This window comes from Lonchura striata, chromosome Z, assembly GCF_050655825.1.
Source record: "Lonchura striata isolate lonStrDom1 chromosome Z, ASM5065582v1, whole genome shotgun sequence".
Lineage (NCBI taxonomy): Eukaryota > Metazoa > Chordata > Aves > Passeriformes > Estrildidae > Lonchura > Lonchura striata.
In genome coordinates this window covers 57,342,361-57,361,469 of record NC_140740.1, presented here as the reverse complement: position 1 = coordinate 57,361,469, position 19,109 = coordinate 57,342,361, and the positions used below count along the sequence as shown (strand labels likewise).

Genomic DNA, 19,109 nt, shown 5'->3' with positions numbered 1-19,109 from the left:
TGTTGCTGGACACCAGTGCCCAGCAGACCTGCTCTATCACTCCTTCCTTCAACTGGACAGGAAGAGAAAGAATAAAAAATGGGTCAGAGGTTGAGATAAGGCCAGAAAGAGATTACTCATTGGTTACCATCGCAGGCAAAACAGGCTCAACTTGGGAAAATTAGTTTAGTTTATTAACAGTCAGGTCAAAGTAGGATAATGAGAATTAAAACTCAAATCTTAAAATCTCAGAATCTTAAAATCACCCTTCCACCTTGTCCCCTACTTCCTGTGCTTAACTTTTTTTCCCAGTTTCCTCTACCTTCTCCCCTCCAGTGTTGCAGGGGAGTGGGTAATGGAAGTTATGGTTAGTTTGTTACACATCGTTTCTGTCACTACTTCTTCCTCAAGACAGGACTCCTTCACCTGCTCCATCATGGGATATCTCCCATGGGAGACAATTCTCTGTGTACTTCCCCAGTGTGAGCCTTTCCCACTGACTGCAGTTCTTCACAAACTGCTCCAGCATGTGTTGCTTCCACAGGTTGCAGTCCTTCAGGTGCAGCCTCATCCAGCATGGGTCCCCCACAGAGTCACAGGTCCCTGCCAGGACCTTACTCCAGCACAGGTTTCCTGTGGGGTCACAGGTGACTCCCAGGTATCCAGCTGTTCCAGAATGGTTCTTCTCCATGGGCTGCAGCTGCCTCCCCATGCCTGCACCACGGGCTGCAGGAGAGTCTCATCTCTGGCACCTGGAGCACCTCCTGCCCTTCCTTCTAAACTGACCTTGGTGTCTTCAAGGCTGCTCCTAAACATATCCTCACCCCACTCTTTTCTGGCAACAATTTGCTTCTGCACAATAACTTTTTTCCTCTCAAATACAGTCTCCCAAAGGTATTGACACTGTCATTGACAGACTCAGCCTTGGCCCATGGTTGATCCATACTGGAGTTTGCCTGGCACTGCTTAATAATATAGTTTAAAAGTATGTATCTTATTAAATCTTATGCTTGCATTTTAACTGATGACTGATAATTTTCCCTGAAAAATGTTGAAAGACTTATATTTCCCTTGGGTAAACTGATTTCACCAGCAACATGTAGAGGAGCTCCACTCCAATCAGCTGCTGATGCTCTAATTCTTCAGGAGAAAAGTGGTGTTTGCCCCCAGATCTCAGGACATTTTATTTTGATTTTAAAATGCATTCTCTGGAAATGTTGAAGTCCACATATGAATTTTGTTACTGGGATTAAAACTGTTACCTTTTTTTTTCCTTCTTTAAAAAAAATTTTTTGATAACTTCCATGATTCAATTTTGTGTTTTGTATGTTAAATCATATTACTTGGGTTGGGGTTTTTTAATGTCTATTTTGATTTTTATTTATTACATTCTTTGTCTTTTATATTATCCTGTGGTTTGGCACAAAGCAAAATGAGAAGAAAAAATATACTGGTTACTTGCAGATCTAGAAGGGAAGAAGCTTCCTATTTATCCATATCTCTTCCTATTTATCCATATTGGAAGAACATTAAAAGAAAAAAAAATAGGGGAGAAGACCCAGAATTCTTATGAATTGTACCATCTAATCCTGAATATGTCTCTTGAGTACTACTAGAATAATATTTTGAATATATTTATAAGTAGTTATGCTAAAATCAAGGATATTATAAGAATATTGATGACAATAGTAAAAGTTCTGTTAGAATTACCTAAAACCAGAGTTTATCTACCATCTTAGTTTTATACTTGTAGGCAAAAGGATTATTCACTTCTTCAGCACTGTCACAGAGAAGTATGGAATTTTACAAGAGATGGAGGAGATGATCTTTGCATTTTGTAGAGCAAGGGTCTGATTCAGCACATATTCACTGGGAATAATCTGTAAAGACTATCCATTCAGACAAGAATTTCACATTTTTCCATTGTCATTAGTAGGGCATGAGAGTTCAGTGATAAGGAGTGTGTTCCTAACCCAAAGGCTAATTCAGACACCACTTGACCTGAGAACAAAGCTTTAAAAACGAAATAAAAACTAAATAAATATTGAAGCTAAAAGGGATGTTTGCTAGTTGCCTCTGTTCTTATTTTAGGGAAGAGTGCAAAAACCTAGCACCTCTGTGCCATGTAAATACAATCCAGCTAATTTTATGTGGAGGGAAGAACAGCTTCACTGAAAAAGAGGAAACTTGATTCATGCTGCTGCTCTTTTTTCTGCTTTTGGAAATAAAGATGATGGAATTTGTGTATTCTTGTATTTCTCCTTTTGCTTTGTTGGGAAGAAAGCATTCTTCCTGCTACACAGCTGGGGCAAGGCTGAGAATTTTCCGCTCTCTTGCAATATCTGAGGTTCTGAGATAAAACCTCTCTCTGCTCAGTCTTGCCATCAGTTAAATTATTTATCTTAGCAATATCAGGCATCTCTCTTTCAAATTATAATTAACACCAAAAACAGTGGGACATTTTAGAATGCTTCCCTTAGGAAATAGGTGTTTATTGCAAACAGACACTTACTAACTTTTGAAATCACTGACCACTGCCAGCTAAATCTGATAGTGAGGCAATGATTTATTAAATGTATTAAGTAGAAACCCTGCAAAAATTGTGAATTTATAGAAGAGCATATTAACGCTGTCTTCAAACAAATGAATCAACACCCACAACATGCAGTTTGAGCACATTTCTTATTAGACACAAGAGGATTTATATGAAGAACAGACAAAGTGAATGCCTTAACTCTTGAAAAGCTTTCATTCAGTTTTCCTACTTTATCAGACACCATGAATTCTACTCAGGTTTTTGGCAAAGACAGATAAAACTTTTTTAGACTTTGGCGTCTGAATGAGCTCAGTCTGCACCACTGCATGTCAGGGAGTTCAGCAGTCAAGTCAACTACACAAAGACACAAAAACTTAAGGAAACAGACTTTATCTGCTTTTGTACTTACCAATAAATTTATTTTTATTTTATTCCACAGTGATATCTTAATATGTATTTGTAAAGTTTCTGAAGGACACCCAAACCCACATAAACAAACATAATAAAGTTCTTTCCCAGATAAAACCCCCAATTTTCACATTTAAACTTGATCTAAGCAAGTTCCAGTTGATAATAAACATTTTCCTGCAGAACAGAGTTGCTAGTTTTTTGAGCTATTGACATCTCAGGCAAAAACAATAGTAATCTGCTTAAAAGTGAAGCTGATGACTTCTAATAAGCACTTTTTGATAAAAACTTGAGCTGTTTATATGTCCTAAGAAAGCCAGAACACAACATTGTGGTCTTTTTAATAGTGAAATTTTACACATTTACATTTAGTGATTTTTATCTCTTGCTTTCATCATAATGTCCATACCAATATAGATGAAAAGAGCTCTTCAGCAAAATCCTGATGGAAACAGTGTAATATCCTTTGATCCCTTCTGGCAAGGACAAAGACTATAATAGAATTGCAAACATGACAGCATTGCCATTTGAACCACCCACTTTTTTACAAAAATGGCTTTTATTTTCTCAATTGCTAATTTAACTGCAGAATGGTGGAAGATGAAAGGGACTTCTGCAGGCCACATAGTCCAATCCCCCTGTTTAGGCAGTGCCAGCTGTAGCTGGTTGCCTAGATTATGTCCTGATCGTTTTTTAAGATTTACATGCATAGAGACTCCAGAGAACAACCTGTGCCAATGTTCAGTCACCCTCGCAGTGAAAGTTTTTCAATGTTCAGAGGGAACACCCTGTTTAGTTAGTTGTCTCTGATTTTTTTCCATTTTGAACACCTTTCACTTCTCTCATGTCGAATCAACAGCAGTACTCCACTTGGAAGAAACTGGCTTACAACTACAGCAGAAACTGATTTGAGGATATATCCTCTCCAGTAGAAGAAATATTTTTTCTGTGATATAAAAATAGGATAAGAAAGCAACTTGAGCAATGAATCCACTACTGAACTCCTTGTTGACAAGAGAATATAATTGACACAATTCTCTCATAGCTGTTAGGAGAAAAAGAGATTTTAAAAAGAAACAGACCTTTTTTTCAAAACTAAGATTTTTCATTACAAAAGCAATTAAAGTACATTAAAAGGACATTGTGCTACATGAGCTACTTGAAAATCAAGAGCTTCCTTCTTTTTCTTCATTTTGGGCAAGTTGATTGCATGATGAAAATGCTTACTTCTTTTTGTCAGTGAGTAAGTGACAGTGGTCCTACTGCAAATTCTTACGGGCAGTGGTGTAAGGAATGTGTTAGTACTTTGCCAAATTGGTCAGAGGGGAAAGGAGCACTGGGTAGGGATGAGTGGTAACAAAAAATACATTCATTTGGCCTTGCTGGATATTTGATAATAGCAAAGAGTGGATTTAAACATTCACACTACAAAATTTTGGTGTGTTTTGTCATTGAGACAGTAAATTATTTAAATATATTGTCTGTACTGTATGCATGTTTTCCTGCTTGGCTTCAAGAGAAAACCCTTTTTTTTTATATATATTCTGCCTTAGTTTGGAATCTCAAGACTGTTTGTTTAGCCAAATTTGTAAATACTTCATGCAGAAATTCTTGTAGACTTTGGGGAAAATTATATCAGTACGAGTAACTTTGTTCCAGACATTTTTTCCAAGAAATACATAAAATGATTACAGAAAAAAAAAAGCCACTACGAGTTAGCAGTCACACAGGGATACCAGACCACATAGTGAGAGGCTAATGATACAGCTTTTTATTTAAAGGAATCAGAAGTGTTTTATTTACTCTAAACTAACTTTTATAGGACTGTGTCAAGAGCCCTGTAAGTTCTTCCTAGGTATCTGCAGTGTTTTTGTTACCTGGTTTCATAACAATATAAACATATACTTTTTATCCTTTTGCCCTTGACATAGTCTTAGTACACAGAGATATTGTTGCATGAGATATTTGGTATGTTCTAAGGCAATGAGAGAAATAAAATCTGTTCCAGGAATAAAAATTACCTTTTCCTAGATCCTCATTTAATATGTGTTTTGTTTGTACAATTCTTTATGCACTCCTTTTTTATTATGTAACTATAATCAAGTATTTTGAAAAGTTGAGCAAAACTGGAATTTATAATTTTCCTCCTATTATACCCTGAAAGTTTCTACCTTCTCTGTTCAAAGAAATAAGGCAGTTTTCACAGCCTAAGGCTAGTGCTACTTGTATAAAGCAGTATATCCTTGTCATTTGGACAATCTCTCTATGTGTAAGGCTACTAACATGTATAAGGAATATTTTCTTTACTTTGAGAAGAAACTTGGAAATATTCCTAGCATGGAAAAAATGAGTGTTATGAGTGGGACCATAAAGACACTTGCTGAGAAACCTGCTGCAGCTGAGTGGTTTTCCCAGATGCTCATTCTAAAATCTGATTAAATGTGATTGTGGAGAGATGAGCACAAATTTCTAGATGTTGAACAAGTGTCATAACTACATTTTATCAACAAAGGTACCCTTTTAAGTCACAATACATGTGATTTTCTTAGTAGATATATAAAAAAAAAATAAGTTACAAGAAAATTAATGCTATTTCTGTGCTGAATAAGAGCTAACATGCCTAGAATTAATAGAAACTTTCAATATTAACTAAATATATTAGTCACTTCAATTTTAGGTCATCAGTTAAGTCCCTAAGTACGAATATCCTCATTTACAGAAGAACTTATTGATTTAAACCGCTGAGGATTTTATTGAAATGGTACTTGTAAGAGAAACTGAAAATTTTGGTTGCAGTTCTGTTGCTCCAAACTTCAAGCAGTAGGCTGGAGAGCAAAAAGATGGGCAGAACATTCAGGGATGATGTCCAGGGTTTGAATCTCACAGTAGATCACAGAATCAGAAAACTGTTTGGGTTGGAAGATCATCTACTACCTTGCCATGGGCAAGGCCTCTTTTTACCAGACCAGATTTCCCAGAGCTCTATCTAACATGGCTTTGAACACTTCCAGAGATGGGGCATCTACAGCTTTCCTGGGCAAACTGTTCCAGTGTCTCACCACCCCTGCAATAAAGATATCCTCCCAATACCTAATCTAAACCTACTTTCACTCAGTTTGAAGACATTTCCCCTTGTCCTGTCACTACATTCTCTTGTAAAAAGCCTCTCTCCATCTTCCTTGATGGTTCCCTTCAGATACAGGAAAACCATAATTAGGTCACCCCAAAGACTTCTCTTTTCCAGGCTAAATTATCCTAACGCAGTCTTTCCTCATAGGTGAGGTGCTCCATCCCTCTGATCATGCTTGTGGATCATGCTTGTAGCCTCCTCTGGACTTGTTCCATGTTCTCCCTGTGCTGTGACCCCAGAGCTGATGCAGCCCTGCAGGTGGGGTATCAGCAGGGCAGAGCAGAGGGACAGAATCCCCTCCATCCCCTGCTGCCTACGGGGCTCTGGATGCCCAGGACACATTTGGCTCTCTGGGCTGTGAGTGCCATGGCTGGACCATGTGCAGCCTCTCAGCCACAGCAGCCCCAAGTCCTTCTTCCAAGAGCTGCTCTGGGTCTGTTCATCAGCTGGTGTTGATACCAGGGATTACCTCAACCGTGATGCAGCACAAGCACTTGGGCTATTAAATCTCATGGAGTTCCCATGGACCACATGTTCCCAGCTTGTCCAGGTCCCTTTTGATGGCATCCCATCCGTCAGGTGTGTCAACAGCACCACTCGGCTTGGGGCCATCTGCAAATTTGCTGAAGGGGCACTTGATCCCTCCGTCTACATCACTGATGAAGATGTTAAATAACTCTGGTCCCAGTACAGACCCCTGAGGGCACCACTTGTCACTGATGTCTGCTGGGATTCTGAGCCCTTGGCCACAACCCTCTGGATGTGACCATCTAACCAATTCATTATCCACCCAATAATCCACTTCTTCAATCCATCTGTCTCCAGTTTAGAGAGCAGGATGATGTGAGGGACCATGTCAAAGGATTTACAGAAGTCCAGAACATCCACACCCCTTCCCTTGTCCACTGACACAGCCAGTCCACTACAGAAGGCCACTGGATTGCTCAGGCAGGACCTGCCCTTGGTGAAGCTGTGCTGGTGTCTCAAGTCACCTCCCTGTCCTCCATGTGCCTTAGCACAGCTTCTGGGAGGATTTGTTCCATGATCTTACCAGGCACAGAAGTAACCTTGACATAGACTTATCTATGTTAGAGGTCCTTAAGTAGTCACAAACGTGATCTTCCCTTACAATGGCTTTGTTATCCCAGTCCCCATCCGTCTGTCGTCTCAAGAGATGTGCAAAGAGAGAAATGAAGATTGTGACAAAAACTTGCTTAGTACCTCAACTTTCTTTTCATCTGTTTTTACCAGTTTATTTTTAGCATTGTTTATCAGGGGGTGCACACCTTCTTAGACTTTCCTTTTCTGGTTGTATCTTCCGTTCATTTAGCCTCAAGGATTTCAGAGCTTCTTCCAGCAGCCTGCAGATCCAAAAGACAGTACACATGCCAAGAACCTCTGGATCAAATCACTGCTTAGCAGAGTTCTTGTCTTGCCTCCAAGACACTCCCATTTTAAGGCATGTTGTCAAGGCCTTTACTGTGTGCTTGCTGAGTCAGGATCTTTTCCAGGATCTTTGCATCACTTAGATGATCTCAACTGATCAGACAATAATGAAGAATCTGTACTTATTTTTTGATTTTGCTGTTTTGAAATTCATTAAAATACTACAAAGATTACTACAAATACACTTGAGTGCCTTTCTAGTTGAGCAGAAAAATATAATATTGCTCTTTGTTCTCCAGGAGTAGCAGAATAACTACTATCATAATATAGTAATAATTATGTTACTGTATTATATATAATGAATTATATATATGAATTAATATATTAAAATCATGACAAACCATTACATAAAGTGGACACTCTACATAAATATTGCCATGAAGTAATTTTTTCCCTTCAAAATTTTTGAACAGGAATTGTTCCCAAATAACCATGTGAGTTAAAGTACAGCCATCTATGGTGATGTGTTAGGCACTGTGCTAAGAATCAAGACTTCCATAAACACAGACAATAGAATACGCTTTAAAAATATAGCTGTGCAGTGCCAAATTATTATGGTAGAGCTTTTTCTTTCTGCTAGCCTTTCATTTTTTTTTTTTTTTTTTCCTTATGTGTGATACTGAAAGCTACATATATTGGAATTGCCTTTAACCTGTAAACTGAAAAGACAACACTTGCTGTCACTTCCGTTTTTCTAAAAGCATATACAAAATAACACGCAAATTCTTAAAGCAGCTGGTGTTAAAGTGTCTCTTCCTCATACGAGAGCCTAATGAGACATTAAAGAACCTTTGACATTTCAAGATGCCTATCATTTTCAGAAGTCAATCTGTTTTAAGACTGCATCGTCTGGGTGGGAAAGCTCGATCACGTGTCTAAAACAAAAAATCCTATTGGTAGATCAGTCCTGGATCTAATTACAGGGTGCTATCTTAGAGGTAACAGAGAAGTCAGAAACTGTGTTGTGAGGTTCTCAAAGCTGCACAGCTGATAATTATTCTTTTATTCTTAGCTTAGTGGCACTAGAGTGTTATATTTGAAAAGCTGTTAACCTCAACATTTTTCACCACATTGTATAACAACAAAAGTGTGGGCCAAATTTAGAGCTTTGGTACTGTTCAGAAAAAAGCTTTCCTACGGTTGTTCTGCCCTTCAGAACTGCAGGTGTGCTTGTTTGATGGGTACTTTGCCATCATTTAGAAAACCTTTTATTTCCATTTAAGATTGGTCTGACAGCTCTGAGTTCTAAGAATTGTCAGGAGGTGCCAAGTCCAGCAAATCTTAAACCTAGTATTGGCCATCAGAATTTTCCTTAGCCTGAGTGGTCAGTCGGGCCTCCACAGCAGTCACAGACTCTTGAAGTGTGGCAGTCTGAAGTGGGAGATTCTAAGACGCAACCTGAGGGTGATGTACTTGTGAGTGATGGATTCTGCTTTCTAATGTGCTTTGAGATGTACTGCTAAGGTAAATAGTAGACAAAGATTCCTGAATGTAAGGTGCCATTGATAATGTATATATTTTTGCTAAATAAATAGCAAACTGAGTATTTATTAGTTTTACCTAAATATTTTATCCCTTGGGTTTATTTTGTTGTTTCCATATTCGAGGGAAAAAACCTTATCTACATACTCTCTTACATATTAGAAGGGATGCTGAGAAGGAAGATCTTGTTAAGAAAAACATGGTTCCCAATACCTGATTTTCAAGAATTACTGTTGGGCAGACTTCAGGCTAGCGGGAAAATAACATCATACAAATTTGTTTTACTGTGTTCAAGAACTGGTGATCTGTGATATGTGTTGTATTAAAGACTATCATGCATTCACTTTCAATAGAGAAACAGGCTGACTTTATTGGCCAGGGAATTCGTTTGGATGAGAGAGAATTTGTAGTAAATATGCATCTGAATGACAGAGTTTACAATTTAATGGGAAGTGTTTTTGCTGAGTGCTGGTTAATGTGTTTACTGAAGTGGCAGGCACTGCAAAATTTTCTTTAAATGGTTCTGCCAATTAATCTCCATTCAAACTTCTCCTTGTGTTAATTTTCTTTTTCCAGATGACAGTGAACTTTATTCAAAATTGTGTGGTGTTTTTGCAATAGCCACAAGTATGTGAAGTTTAAAAGTTGTGAGGAAACTTGAAGTTTCTAAGCATGTGTTCAGAAACATAAAAAGATACAGGTCTAGCATCCAGGATGTTGTACAGTAATGCACTGAGCTATTTGGCAGTAGTCCATCCTGGGATGTTTTATTTGAAAAGGAGTTTTAGTTAATTTATTTTCCTGATTTTTTGCTTGTATGACATTTTGAAAATAAGGTTAATTTGATGTGAAACAAGTTAAGAGAGATGTTATAGATGTGAAACAAGTCAAGGGAAATGTTACAGATGTTCAAAACCAGTGCACGGAAGAAACATTTCTCTGACTTGGAGGAATGTTTGCATGTAGCTGATCTAGATGTGTCCATGCCAGCAGTTTCAAAACTTGATGTTTCAGATACACAGCTTGCAAGATGCAATACCTGAGCTAAAACTCAGTCAGCTCTGAGTTCAATGTGGAGAAGCATTCTTGCCTTCAGATCTACATTAGAATGAAAAATAGCCAGGCTTGATAGGTGAGGCTTGCACGCTGTATATAGGATTATTTTCCTTAAATTATTTGCATACTGACAACAGATTTCCGGTTGTTGTGGAGTTTCTGAAGAAGGGTATGTCTTCCTGTCTTTAACTGAAACTTCTGCAAGACAGTTAGTTCTAACTGAATATTTAGCAGTTTAGGTTAAACCATGGTTTTTCCATACCATTATTCGGTTCATTTTCCATATTGTGTTCCTATATCCAGTTTTCATCTGTTCTTTTATGCTTACAGCCAAAGTGCAATATTTTGTGCCTGCTCTAGCACGCACACACACAGGCTTTGGGTTAGAATAAATACAAGTGCAGTTATACGAGCACTCCTTTGACAGCTGGCGCTTCGGCGGGCCGGCGTTGTTCGGAGCGCTTACATGTGCTCCTGCACCTTCCCCTACGCTTCTATAAAGGTTACCCGGCTAATTTCTGATGGTGTCGCGGTCGGTAGGTAAGAGGAGGACGGGGAGGGCGGCTCCGCGCTCCGCCCGGAGAGCGGCTGGCCGCGGGCGCGCTCGGCAGCCGCGGCCCCGGACGCCTCCCTCGAGGGGGCGGCGCTGCGGGCGGCAGCGGCCCCGGGCGGGCGGCGAGGGGCGAGCCCGGCAGGACCCCGGTGCCTGCCCGGTGCCTCCGCGGGGCGCGGCCCGGCGGAGGGGCAGGGCGGCCCGGCGGAATGAGGGAGCAGCGCCCGTGCCCGGGCACCCGGCGGCAGAGGATGGGCGCGCTGGCGCTCCCCGCGAAACGCTTGCGAACTGAGCGCTCCTTTCCCTGTCTCTTCGCAGAGGAGGCCTACCAAAAACTGGCTAGCGAGACCATGGAGGAGCTGGACTGGTGCCTGGACCAGCTGGAGACCCTGCAGACCAGGCACTCCGTCAGCGAAATGGCCTCGAACAAGGTAGGAGCCCGGGGCTCGGCCCGCCGCGCCGCTCCCCTCTGCGCGCAGCCCGGGGGTCGCGGCAGCCGGGGCTGCGCAGGGTCAGGGCGGCCGCAGGGGCCGAGGCGCTGGAGCGGCCCCGGGCGGAGAAACTTCACCTGGACAAGCAGCGCCCACACATAGGTTTGGGAGCGGGAGCGGGTTCTGTTGTGGTTTTATACACCAGTTCCTTTAAATTTCAGTGCAAGTTGTGAAAGTGATGCAGGTTTTGTAAAGCTACACTGCTTTTTTGTGTGTGTTAGTTAAAAAAAAAAAAAAAAAAAAAAAAAAAAAAAAAAAAAAGCAGAGCTTGTTCAGGGCTATTGGCAATTATCTCTTCAGTTGCTCCTTCTTTTCACAGAACCCCATACAGAATTAGGGATCTTTCCTAGAAACGGTGTAGAAAGTAGTATAAAAGGTGATAAAGATAGTTCGTGAGCCCAGAGGAGCTGTATGGTGGATTCTGCTTGTAAACAATGATGATGACAGCTCTCATAATGCTATTTGTTATGAAAGAACATGCTCTCAACCAAAGTACCATCACAATAGACACCTACATCCAGAGGTGTGCTTCTGCACAAGAGTGTGCACTTCCTTTGCATCCTGGAAGCTGAGGATTTGCATTATCTGGGAACTCTGTGCCAGGATCTGCTATGGTCTGTATGTGTTTTGGTTTTGCAATTTGAAATTGAGTTTTGACATCTTTCGTCCATAAGTAAACTTTCTTTCCTGATTTTGATTTGTAAGAAATATACAGGTACATTTCTGTAGTTTTTTTTTTTTTTTTTTTTTAAGTGAATTAATAAAAGTGCTGTGTTACTTCAAAATTTATTTTTATATTTTTCATCAACTGAGTACTTGAACAGCGACATATACAATTAGAAATTATAAGAAAGTTTTAATTAAACTAGTTTAATTAAGCTAGTTTTCCTACTCTTATGTTTGCAAAGTCAGCTGATGATATTTTAGCATCTTTTAACCATTTCATTTGTAATTAATATTTTAAGTTGGAAGATAGTTTTTTTGATGCAGCTTATGCCTTCTTAATACTCTACTGTCTTGCCTTGACTGCTCTTACCAAGTATCTGCTCTTTGTTATTGACTGTTGTTAAATTTCTGTTGAAGTGTGCCTGCATGCCAGATGAAGTATCTGCACACATGTGCAGTTTAATCCCACAGTGTAATATTCCCTGTGCTTTTCTTGGCTTTAGAGACTCTTAGCACCAATTCGATCTCTGTTTTAAGAGTTTTCTGCCTGGTATTATATTATTCTCAGAACTGCATTTTCAGTTTTTATTGCAGCCGAAATATCTTGTTACTCAGTACCTATTGCGTATGCATCGATAAGTTACAAACTCAACAGTTTCCAAGGCTGTTTCAGCACTGTATGAATCTGAAACTTTGTTTCCAGAGGGAGTGAGATCAGACCGACTCAACCTGGTCTTTTCTTGCTAACAAGTTTGAATACCTGTGTGTTTCCTGACTTGTGATGCTTGTATAACCATTCTTTCACAAAATGCTGCATTTTCGTCAAGTATTTATTTCTTAACTCCCTATAATAGATAAGATATACAGTATATTTGATTAACAGTGAGGATAAGCTGTTTCTAGAATGAGGTGAAATTAATTGCAAATCAATGTTTTTTTGGGGTTTGCCAATTATATTCAGATTTTTACAAAAAGAGGACATTTTAAAAATAAAATTTTACAACTGATTTGCATCTGTAAGTAGACTCAGGTGCTACTGAGTTTGATACTAAGTTTTGTTTGTACTTGTTTAAGTAAGTGAGCATTGTCACTCTCTTTTTGGAAATCTAACTGCTTGTATATAAATTTGTGTTATCTTTCATTGATCTTTCAAACCTCCTAATTTAGGAGCTTTTGTTTTGGTTGATAAGATGATTTTAAAAACCCAAAGAACAGACAAAAGCCCAAAAAATCCAAACCAACAAAAACAACAAAGTCTAAATCTGTTCCTCTATCCAGAATGTGAATAATCTTGAATATAAACCAGCAAGCCTATACCATAGTGTGAGAAAACTTAGTGCAGGAGGATTTTCATTTTGGGGTACAGTAGTTTATTCTAAAGAATAATTTTAATACTTCTTACTGAAACATACCCAGCATTTCTACAATACCTCCTATTGTAATGTAACTTCAAACTTCAACCTCTCAGTGAGGCATATAGATAAATTACACTATTTTACCTTACTGAGAAACAGAAGAAGAAAAGCTTTACTGAAGGCTGCGAACATAGACTTCAGTACAGAAGTGAACATGCAAGAGTACTCTGTTCTCTATCTGAAGAGTAGGTCCTGTAAAATTTGATGAGAAAGTCAGGAAAAGAAATGTTAGTGGTACAGAAGAACATAGTTTCTCACAGTGTTTCTCTCTTTCCTTTTGTCTGGATTTCTCAAAGATCCAACCCACAAGACTGACTGATTGTTGGTGTGATCTTTCAGCTACTTCCCTTACTTATTTCTCTCCCCTTTATTTTGTATGTAACAGCATTTTCATCAGTATTTGTTTTCTTTATTTATGTGAAAAAATGCAAGATATAAGGGGTGGCATAAGAACTCAGCTCTGCACTAGGTAAGAACTTTTGCCCATTGTGGAAATCTGGGTCATTAGTAGAGAAAAAAAAAAATATTGTGAGGGCAGTATTTCATATCCTGAATGCTTGGAGTAGTCCAGGGAGTGAGTCTTAACTCCAGTCCTTGTCTGTGCAGTGAGTTGACAGTCTGAACTGTTGGCTTCATCTGTTTGGAATCCCTTTACTGTTGTAATGCTTGCGTGGGACTAGCATTAGCGTATCCCTGTCCAGGGATAATTATTTTGTTTATATGCCCCTGATGCTTAATTAGCAGTAGTCTATGACGTGCCAGCTCACGGCTTTGGATGACAGAAAGTGGAATGACGCAGGTACATAAGAAGATCCTTCTTCTCACTACTTAAAATTGATTAAAGCAGTAGTGACAGGGTGCTATCCACAACCTCTGGGTATGCCTCGCTATGTTGTGGGACTGTTATCCAAAAACATTGAAAGCAGGCTATAGGTCTGTTCTGTAGGAAGCCTGCTGTGATGCTTGGCTGCCTACATTACATCAGTATGACTGGAATATCCAGATGATTTTCCATTTCCCAGCCATCTCAATGATACAAAAATTTCAAAATGCTTTCAGCCATTGCTTGTGAAGTAACTGATGGATGGATCTCTGGTGCACCCATAGGCATAGTTTGTAAATCAATGTGATTTTGAAAGGACATAATATGTAGTTGTAGTGTCACTTGTCATTGTGTTTTATGAATCTTACAGTACTTGGTGTTTACTTACATTTCTAGCTTCTGAAATTATGTACTAGCAAAAGAAAACCAGGTTTTCAAAAGTGCAGGAAGCTTGTCATCTTCATTCTCCTCTAGAAACCATTCAAAGTTTTGAAAGTTCCGAAGCAGACATATAAGAAGCACCTTAAATTTATAAAATTGACTAAAATGTCTTTTATTTTTGGAGAACTGTCTTTTGTGTATGATGTACTCTTAATATTGCCTGATGTTAGTGCACTGTAGCATTGTTGTGTTTTTCTGGGTAATGCTTTATTGGACAGATAAAAAATAATTTTAGGAAATAGTTCACAAATCTGGGTCATTAGAAATAGGATCCCAAGGCATAATTAGATGTCATTGTTTAACTTTTCACATTTCCACATATCCCAACCCATATCACTTTTTGTTAGACTGAATTATGAGTAATATCTCCTGAAAAATATGGGATTTAGGAGGCTACTAACTTATTGATTGTCATTTCTAACTTTAGATACAGCTGCACTTTGATGCACATATACAAGCAAATAATATTTTAAAATTTACAATTTGCAGAGTGATGATTTTATGCTTTTCTTTTTCTTTTTAATAGTTTCCTTTTTTTTTTCTTATGGATAGCATCCTGGGTTTTTTTTCCTACTAAGTAATATTAAAGCAATATTTAATAGATTTTAAATACTCTGGGAGAAGAACTGTCTTCTTCCAGTATGCCACTACCTAGTTTATGGATTCTGAGAGTTATTCTGTGATAGACAATACACAAATTAAAAATTCCAGTTATAAAGATGTAGAAACTCCTCTCTGTTAGAATTATTTTTAGATTAGTCAAAAATGGAGGAGTATGGATAATGAAACTTGTTTGCAAAAGTATATTTTCACTTCTGTAGTCATGATTATGCAAGCATCTCCTGTTGAATGCTTTATGTGTCTTAGTATCTGAACTTAGACATGGGAGAAGTTTCGAACTGATTAGGTTTTGTTTCAGCTTTAGCTCTCCTGCAGATGATGTTTTTTGCAGGATTTGCCAATAAGTGATAAAGAGCAAGAGTATAGAAGATGCCAATCATAGGGCACTTCTTTCCCACTACAAGTCCCAAGTGAATGCCTTTGTCCAGGAATCTCTTTTAGGTATTAGAGCAAAGAAAATTTTGATTTCATTTAGTCAGACTGCATTAACTACAAATCTACTTTTTAAATATAGTCTTATAATTGTCCAGGTTGTATAGCAGTATGTGCACATGCTTACATATAGAGTATAGAAGTCTATTTACAGACAGTTACTAGTGCTATTTACTTTTTAAAAACAAATTTGAGATTTCTTTTGGTGATTTGAAAATACCCAAAGTATCAATTTTATCAACCAGCTAATGTCCAAAGCTTACCCTAATGTAAACCAGGGCTTATATTTATAGTCCTGTACTTGTCACCTACTATGTACATTTAAACAATAATCTTAATGATACTTTATTTTTTAAAAATTACTTACCCGTAAATATTTAATGTAAATCAAAATGATACTTGAAGGCAACATGAAATCTGTTCAGTTACTTTTTTTTTTTTACATTTCCTCATCTGCTACTTTGAGCTCATTTGCAATCACATCTTCTTACTCTTAAAAAGTATTTTTCCTTTCATATTTTCAGCACTAAAAAGCATACACAGGTAATGGGTGATTGAGTAACATAATATCTGGGGAAAGAGTGAGGATAAATTTATTACTTAGGTCAAATAATGGACCATGTATAAACCCTAAAATGCTTCAAACAGAGGTGCTGTGTTACCTTCACTGAGTTTTCCCAGGAAAGCCCTGCTGCCAGCATTCCAGCATGACCTTTGCTGGGGTGAAAAAAGCAGGGCCAGAGCTCCTTGGCAGCTCTTAGACAAAAGCCCCCCACTGAATGGAGAAACATTATTGTGTTACCCCAGGCTGGCAGTAGCTCTCTGAGTTTACCCAGGCCTAGAAAAAATGGAGCTGATGACAGACTGACCTCTGATTTAGTCCATCCATCTGTTGTATATTTGTTCTTGTTCTGTGAAAAAGCTTAAGTGCTGTCGTGGCTGGTACTTTTGTATGGTCCTAGATAGGTTGGGTCTAGAACTAATCAATGTGACTGACTTTTTTGTTAACAGGCTAGATTTTACTGTTGTCTTTTTTGTGTTTCTTCCAGGTTTGGGGTTAGGTTCACGGCACAGTAAAGAGCTTGTCTTCCTGAATTACATTTTGTATGTAAAAGCATAATTTTTTTTTGCAATGATATTTCCAAATGTGGAAGCTCAGCCAGAGTAAAATTGTCTCCTCTGTCACAGCCACTGGTTAAATTGACCTGTTTCCAGTTAAGGGACAAGATAATATGTCATATCCACTTAAGAGGATTTAAACATTGGTCATTCATTTGGGTTAACTACTGCATATAAAAAATAGGTGCTGGAAACATAGCACTAGAAAAGAAATTTGTTGTTTTCATGAGTAAATATAGGATTTATTATGTGGCAGTCTTCTTATATAATGACTGACAATGCCATTGCATTTGGCTGGCTGACATTATAGTTTAATTGGGTCTTAAATTCTCAAATCTCTTCAAGAAAATCTGAGGATTTGGTTAGCTCATTAGAGTGCTGCTTGTGATTAAGATTGTGATTAAAGGGCAGCTGTTAGCCAGAAACTGCTTGTTCAGTGCAGCATCAGGAAATTTTTTATTCATTAAAGATTTCCATTCGTAAAGTGACAAAGTAAAGGTATACTGATAAGGGGCAAGCCTCAATTTGAGTTAATGCACACTTGTATGGCTTCCCCAATTTTGTTGTACTCTATAACAAAAGAAAAGAGCAAGAATGTTGTGGATGTAAGGAAGGAGTAGTTTTCTCAGAAAACTGCTGGCTTTCCATTCACTGAAGCCAGACTGAAAGAATTTTAAGACCTCTGGGCTTGAGTGCAGTTCCCTATACGCAGCTTACTTGCTCTCATTTGAGACTTCTCATGCTTCTGGAGGGCAGCAGGCTTGCTCTGGGGTAACTGCAGTGATGAGTGAGGTGTACATATATGTATACATAAAAAAATAAAAGGAGATAGCATTTTCATTGCTGTACTGTACAGGGATGTGCTACATCAAGAGAAAGGGTGAAACGTGCCTTCCTGCAGATGCTTTGCACCAGCCCTTCTTTATCATTTATGAGCACCTCCATCTTCTCAGAAACAAGTGGATGGAGTAGTGGTGCCGCTTCAGCTGTGGCTGAATCTCTTCTGTACAAATCCTGCTACTTCCATAGGGGTTGTGTTTCTTTATTTTTCTCATTTGTCAGCAACCCCACAACACCTATGGGGTTGCTGACAAATGAGAAAAATAAAGAAACAGAGTTTTTCTGCTAGGATAGTGAAGTAAATGTGGTGAGCGAGGCTCAAGGCAACTGAGCTATAAGCAGCCCTTACTCCTTGTACATAATGGCAATCACTGGCCCCCTTGGGCCATGACAAGTAGGCAGCTGGGATTTCAAAATATCTTAAATCTGTGGGAGGATCAGCCTCATCCACATTTTTTGGGACTCTTCTCCAACAGAATTATCCAGCATAGGCTCTCCAGTTCTGCACCAGCGGAAAGGAGTCTAGAGTTCATAGACAAAACAGTTGATAGAAAGAACATTGGTATTTCAAGGCTCAAAAACAAGATAGGAACTCTGAATCTCACAGATTCATTTTGTATATTAAATTTTAGAGGAAAAGTAGGTTTTTACATCTCTCATTCACTGCTTTTTAAAAGGTCCTGTATGTAAGAGATGTGTAAAAGAGGCATTATGCCTCTCAGAGGATTGCTATTATTTAACACTTTTCAGCTTTTTAGCTGCTTCTAAGATTGCAGAGCTTTTCAGTCCCTAATAACTTGATAATTTTTTCCATAAATATAAACAAATGATCTATGCTAACATACAAACAGACCTTTTTTGTAGCCTCTTTAATTATAGGAAATACCACAGTATGAAAGATTCTTTCCTTTAGCATAATGGGACAGAAAAAAAACCAGACAAAATGTTACAGAGTAAATAACTAGGGTTTAATGTGGGAAAACTACATTATTTTCAACTATCATAATAAGAGATTTTAAAATTATGAAATTTTTCCAGGAACTGAATTATTTAGTTAAGTTGAAGACATCATTGTGCCTTTTTTTTCTTTTTTTGGCATTTACAATTTTTTTTTTTCCAAAAAACTTTTATTTGGAAAGGTTTTTCATGGGTATTCTTTTTATTAATAATGTGGTATTCATGACAACTGAAAGGTATAAGAAGTATCTAAGTATTTGTGGCTCCTTGTGATGATATTTAGAGCCAAGAGTGCTGTCACTGTAATCCTGATAGGGTGCTGCTTTAGTCAGGGTTAGACTGTAATGTGAAGAATTTAGGAAAGCAGTGAAGCAGTGGCCATTTTTTTTTTTTTTTTTTTTTTTTTTGGTAAATCCATACTATTATATGGAGTTTTGGTATAATAAATATAGTATTTGCTGAAATGTCACTTCAGACTTTGTCTCATAAAGACACTGTACTAAGAAAGTGTTCTCCTGTTTCAGTCATATTGGTAAGGGTTTTGGTATCATCTGCTTAAACTTTACATGTTTAGGAGACTCACCACAGGATTAAGTATACTGTAGGTGGGTATTTCCCGGTCTGTGACTTTTTTCTTTGTTTGTTTGTTCTTTTTCTTTTTAAAATAAAGTTTATTTCAATAGAAATTGATCCCAGTTAACTCACAACCAATCC

The 19,109-nt window shown here is 38.3% G+C and overlaps 1 protein-coding gene across 17 annotated transcripts in view; it reads left to right on the top strand.

The window, feature by feature from the left end:
• PDE4D (phosphodiesterase 4D) overlaps positions 1-19,109 on the top strand; it is a 530,620-nt gene that overhangs the window by 472,424 nt on the left and 39,087 nt on the right. For all 17 annotated transcript variants that reach the window (XM_085566236.1, XM_085566237.1, XM_085566235.1 and 14 more), the window contains one exon: positions 10,909-11,021. In XM_085566236.1, coding sequence (XP_085422362.1) covers positions 10,909-11,021 — 113 coding nt within the window. The remainder of the gene's footprint in view (positions 1-10,908; positions 11,022-19,109) is intronic.